The sequence below is a fragment of the Oncorhynchus mykiss genome, chromosome 2 (assembly GCF_013265735.2).
Source record: "Oncorhynchus mykiss isolate Arlee chromosome 2, USDA_OmykA_1.1, whole genome shotgun sequence".
Classification (NCBI taxonomy): Eukaryota; Metazoa; Chordata; class Actinopteri; order Salmoniformes; family Salmonidae; genus Oncorhynchus; species Oncorhynchus mykiss.
The window spans coordinates 97,136,795-97,142,794 of NC_048566.1; the positions used below are offsets into that span (position 1 = coordinate 97,136,795).

At 47.9% G+C, this 6,000-nt stretch overlaps 1 protein-coding gene across 1 annotated transcript in view; it reads right to left on the reverse strand.

Annotated features, from left to right (window-relative positions):
* Positions 1–6,000, reverse strand: part of LOC110502515 (reelin-like) — a 298,747-nt gene that overhangs the window by 47,588 nt on the left and 245,159 nt on the right. The window contains exons 27-30 of the mRNA XM_036960153.1: positions 5,305–5,476; positions 4,290–4,496; positions 3,847–4,082; positions 175–332 (exon numbers count right to left, since the gene is read on the reverse strand). Coding sequence (XP_036816048.1) covers positions 175–332; positions 3,847–4,082; positions 4,290–4,496; positions 5,305–5,476 — 773 coding nt within the window. The remainder of the gene's footprint in view (positions 1–174; positions 333–3,846; positions 4,083–4,289; positions 4,497–5,304; positions 5,477–6,000) is intronic.

The following is a 6,000-nucleotide window of genomic DNA, read 5'->3' on the forward strand; positions in this document are numbered from 1 at the left end:
TCTCTCTCTACCCTCTCTCTCTCTCTCTCTCCCTCCCCTCTCTCTCTCTACCCTCTCTCTCTCTCTCTCTCTCTCTCTCTCTCCCTCCCCTCTCTCTCTCTACTCTCTCTCTCTCTCTCTCTCTCTACCTCTCTCCGTCCTATTTGTTCCTCTCCTCTCTCTATCAGTACCTACCTGTATAGCCCATATCACAGAAGCATACTCCAGAGATGCAGTCTCCGTGTCCTCCACAATGGTTGGGACAGGGCTCAGAGATGTAGACTCCGTCTAGGGCGAAGGCTGGAGCGTCCCGGTACACACTACTCTCCTGGAACCACCGGAACCGCGTTTTACTGTGTGGGGAAGGGGGTGGGGTAGAGAGAGAGAGAGGTGGGGTAGAGAGAGAGAGGTGGGGCAGAGAGAGAGGTGGGGTAGAGAGAGAGAGAGGTGGGGTAGAGAGAGAGAGGTGGGGCAGAGAGAGAGGTGGGGTAGAGAGAGAGAGAGAGGTTATCGAAAATTATCCATTGAAAATTATCAATGGAAATCAAATTTATCAACCCATGGAGGTCTGGATTTGGAGACACACTCAAAATTAAAGTGGAAAACCACACTACAGGCTGATCCAACTTTGATGTAATGTCCTTAAAACAAGTCAAAATGAGGCTCAGTAGTGTGTGCGGCCGCCACGTGCCTGTATGACCTCCCTACAATGCCTGGGCATGCTCCTGATGAGTGGGCGGATGGTCTCCTGAGGGATCTCCTCCCAGACCTGGACTAAAGCATCCGCCAACTCCTGGACAGTCTGTGGTGCAACGTGGCGTTGGTAGATGGAGCGAGACATGATGTCCCAGATGTTCTCAATTGGATTCAGGTCTGGGGAACGGGCGGGCGGACCAGTCCATATCATCAATGCCTTCCTCTTGCAGGAACTGCTGACACACTCCAGCCACATGAGGTCTAGCATTGTCTTGCATTAGGAGGAACCCAGGGCCAACCGCACCAGCATATGGTCTCACAAGGGGTCTGAGGATCTCATCTCGGTACCTAATGGCAGTCAGGCTACCTCTGGCGAGCACATGGAGGGCTGTGCGGCCCCGCAAAGAAATGCCACCCCTCACCATGACTGACCCACCGCCAAACCGGTCATGCTGGAGGATGTTGCAGAAAGCAGAACGTTCTCCACGGCGTCTCCAGGACGCCAGTGGCGAATTTGCCAATCTTGGTGTTCTCTGGCAAATGCCAAACGTCCTGCACGGTGTTGGGCTGTAAGCACAACCCCCACCTGTGGACGTCGGGCCCTCATACCACCCTCATGGAGTCTGTTTCTGACTGTTTGAGCAGACACATGCACATTTGTGGCCTGCTGGAGGTCATTTTGCAAGGCTCTGGCAGTGCTCCTCCTGCTCCTCCTTGCACAAAGGTGGAGGTAGCGGTCCTGCTGCTGGGTTGTTGCCCTCCTACGGCCTCCTCCACATCTCCTGATGTACTGGCCTGTCTCCTGGTAGCGCCTCCATGCTCTGGACACTACGCTGACAGACACAGCAAACCTTCTTGCCACAGCTCGCATTGATGTCCCATCCTGGATGAGCTGCACTACCTGAGCCACTTGTGTGGGTTTTAGACTCCGTCTCATGCTACCACTAGAGTGAAAGCACCGCCAGCATTCAAAACTGACCAAAACATCAGCCAGGAAGCATAGGAACTGAGAAGTGGTCTGTGGTTATCACCCGCAGAACCACTCCTTTATTGGGGGTGTCTTGCTAATTGCCTATAATTTCCACCTGTTGTCTATTCCATTTGCACAACAGCATGTGAAATTTATTGTCAATCAGTGTTGCTTCCTAAGTGGACAGTTTGATTTCACAGAAGTGTGATTGATTTGGAGTTTCATTGTGTTGTTTAAGTGTTCCCTTTATATTTTGGAGCAGTGTATATACACAGAGATAGAGGAAAGGGAGAGATATATATATATATATACAGGGATAGGGGGAAGGAGATATATATACAGTGCCTTGCGAAAGTATTCGGCCCCCTTGAACTTTGCGACCTTTTGCCACATTTCAGGCTTCAAACATAAAGATATAAAACTGTATTTTTTTGTGAAGAATCAACAAGTGGGACACAATCATGAAGTGGAACGACATTTATTGGATAATTCAAACTTTTTTAACAAATCAAAAACTGAAAAATTGGGCGTTACTTTCAGTGCAGCAAACTCTCTCCAGAAGTTCAGTGAGGATCTCTGAATGATCCAATGTTGACCTAAATGACTAATGATGATAAATACAATCCACCTGTGTGTAATCAAGTCTCCGTATAAATGCACCTGCACTGTGATAGTCTCAGAGGTCCGTTAAAAGCGCAGAGAGCATCATGAAGAACAAGGAACACACCAGGCAGGTCCGAGATACTGTTGTGAAGAAGTTTAAAGCCGGATTTGGATACAAAAAGATTTCCCAAGATTTAAACATCCCAAGGAGCACTGTGCAAGCAATAATATTGAAATGGAAGGAGTATCAGACCACTGCAAATCTACCAAGACCTGGCCGTCCCTCTAAACTTTCAGCTCATACAAGGAGAAGACTGATCAGAGATGCAGCCAAGAGGCCCATGATCACTCTGGATGAACTGCAGAGATCTACAGCTGAGGTGGGAGACTCTGTCCATAGGACAACAATCAGTCGTATATTGCACAAATCTGTCCTTTATGGAAGAGTGGCAAGAAGAAAGCCATTTCTTAAAGATATCCATAAAAAGTGTTGTTTAAAGTTTGCAACAAGCCACCTGGGAGACACACCAAACATGTGGAAGAAGGTGCTCTGGTCAGATGAAACCAAATTTGAACTTTTTGGCAACAATGCAAAACGTTATGTTTGGCGTAAAAGCAACACAGCTCATCACAATGAACACACCATCCCCACTGTCAAACATGGTGGTGGCAGCATCATGGTTTGGGCCTGCTTTTCTTCAGCAGGGACAGGGAAGATGGTTAAAATTGATGGGAAGATGGATGGAGCCAAATACAGGACCACTCTGGAAGAAAACCTGATGGAGTCTGCAAAAGACCTGAGACTGGGACGGAGATTTGTCTTCCAACAAGACAATGATCCAAAACATAAAGCAAAATCTACAATGGAATGGTTCAAAAATAAACATATCCAGGTGTTAGAATGGCCAAGTCAAAGTCCAGACCTGAATCCAATCGAGAATCTGTGGAAATAACTGAAAACTGCTGTTCACAAATGCTCTCCATCCAACCTCACTGAGCTCGAGCTGTTTTGCAAGGAGGAATGGGAAAAAATGTCAGTCTCTCGATGTGCAAAACTGATAGAGACATACCCCAAGCGACTTACAGCTGTAATCGCAGCAAAAGGTGGCGCTACAAAGTATTAACTTAAGGGGGCTGAATAATTTTGCACGCCCAATTTTTCAGTTTTTGATTTGTTAAAAAAGTTTGAAATATCCAATAAATGTCGTTCCACTTCATGATTGTGTCCCACTTGTTGTTGATTCTTCACAAAAAATACAGTTTTATATCTTTATGTTTGAAGCCTGAAATGTGGCAAAAGGTCGCAAAGTTCAAGGGGGCCAAATACTTTCGCAAGGCACTGTATATATATATATACAGAGATAGAGGGAAGTAAAGTCATTCAGCAGTTCATAACAGCATTATAACCATCCTGCTGTAAATCTGCACAACAGCGTCTCCTGATTCTTACATCTAACCCGGCTCCAAGGACCAATATTGAATGAACTGAATAATAATCTGTACCTTCTCACAGTCTTTCTAACAGTACCTATGTCATTGTTATACCTCAGTTAGATTGAAACTAATCTACCCATCCCATAATACGCGTTTTCATCTACCTGGCGGCCACGTTGCGCCGTATCACCACGGTGACCCTGGTCCAGCGTTCAAAGTCTCCCGTGGCGTAGACGGTTGGTTCCCTGAGTTCCCGCCCACTGCCCTCGCAGCCGCCTGCCCCTGAGGATGCTGGGTAGCAGCCCTCCTTCACCAGCGCCCAGGTACGGCCGGCATCATGGGAGTACTGCAGCAGGACTGGAGCTGACGCACTGAACTGGGACTCACAGCCGATGTTCAACTGGGGAGAATTAGACTTTTAAATCTCTATTTAGGTCAATAATATCATACAGTACATTACACAAACACATAAAAAAATGTATTTTAAAAAGTGATTGAAGAAATGAAAGAAAGAGAGAGAGAGAGAGAGATAGAAAGAAAGAAAGAAAGAAAGAGAGAGAGAGAGAGAGAGAGAGAGAGAGAGAGACCGTACACACATACACTGTACCTTAAACTGCAGGGTGTACCCTGGGCGTAGAGCCAGATCTCTGGTCACTGCCACCCTGTCGCCGTCAGAGCGCCCGAACACCATGGCGGAGGGCGTGGTGGCACAGAAGCTGCCGTTCCTCTCCTTCTCCATGCCCTCGTTACCCAGCATCAGCCACACACTCATCTGGTTCAGAGGGTAGTCAAACGCCGGCTTCTCATAGAAGTTCTACAGAGACAAGAGGATTGGTTAATCCGTTCTTTAGTTATCCTCGTTACCGTCACCAACCGTTAACTGAAGCATTGTTCAATGTACAAAGTCAATGTCCAAATCCTCTCAAGTTAATATAAAACAATCCATTTTACAGATTGGGAATGATTTGTGCATGAATATTGTCTGGTGTCAGTGTCAACCTATAAGATCCTGACCTGTGGCAGCGTGGGGTCGTCTACCAATGAGAGACTGACCTGTGGCAGTGTGGGGTCGTCTACCAATGAGAGACTGACCTGTGGCAGTGTGGGGTCATCTACCAATGAGAGACTGACCTGTGGCAGCGTGGGGTCGTCTACCAATGAGAGACTGACCTGTGGCAGCGTGGGGTCGTCTACCAATGAGAGACTGACCTGTGGCAGCGTTGGGTCGTCAGCCAATGAGAGACTGGCAGCGTGAGGTCGTCAGCCAATGAGAGACTGACCGTGGCAGCGTGGGGTCATCTACCAATGAGAGACTGACCTGTGGCAGCGTGGGGTCGTCAGCCAATGAGAGACTGACCTGTGGCAGCGTTGGGTCGTCAGCCAATGAGAGACTGGCAGCGTGAGGTCGTCAGCCAATGAGAGACTGACCGTGGCAGCGTGGGGTCATCTACCAATGAGAGACTGACCTGTGGCAGCGTGGGGTCGTCAGCCAATGAGAGACTGACCTGTGGCAGCGTGGGGTCATCTACCAATGAGAGACTGACCTGTGGCAGCGTGGGGTCATCTACCAATGAGAGACTGACCTGTGGCAGCGTGGGGTCGTCTACCAATGAGAGACTGACCTGTGGCAGCGTGGGGTTGGCCATGGGGATGATGTGCTTCTGTCTCTCAGAAAGTATGATGACATCATCGATGGCCCACTGGTCGTAGCCGTCCCCAGAGTGGAGGGGCTGCCACCATCTGAACCTGGTACATGAGGTCTTAGAGGCCAGCGGCAGCTCATAGTGGACAAACCTAGGAAGAGGAGATCAGTCAGACAGACAGTCAGTCAGTAACACAGTCAGAAAGTCAGTCAGACAGTTAGTCAGATATTCAGTCAGACTGTTAGCTAGATATTTAGTCAGACAGTCAGTCAGACAGACAGTCAGTCAGTAACACAGTCAGAAAATCCATCAGTCAGTTAGTCAGATATCCAGTCAGTCAGATATTCAGATATTCAGTCAGACAGTTAGTCAGATATTCAGTCAGACAGTCAGTCAGACAGACAGTCATTCAGTAACACAGTCAGAAAGTCCATCAGTCAGTTAGTCAGATATCCAGTCAGTCAGATATTCAGATATTCAGTCAGACAGTTAGTCAGCCAGTCAGTCAGACAGACAGACAGTCAGACAGTTAGTCAGATATTCAGTCAGACATTTAGTCAGCCAGTCAGTCAGACAGACAGCCGGTTGATCAGTCAGACAGTCAGACAGAGACATACAGACAGACAGTCAATCAATCAATGAATCAGTCAATCAATCAAGCCATCAACAGTTGTC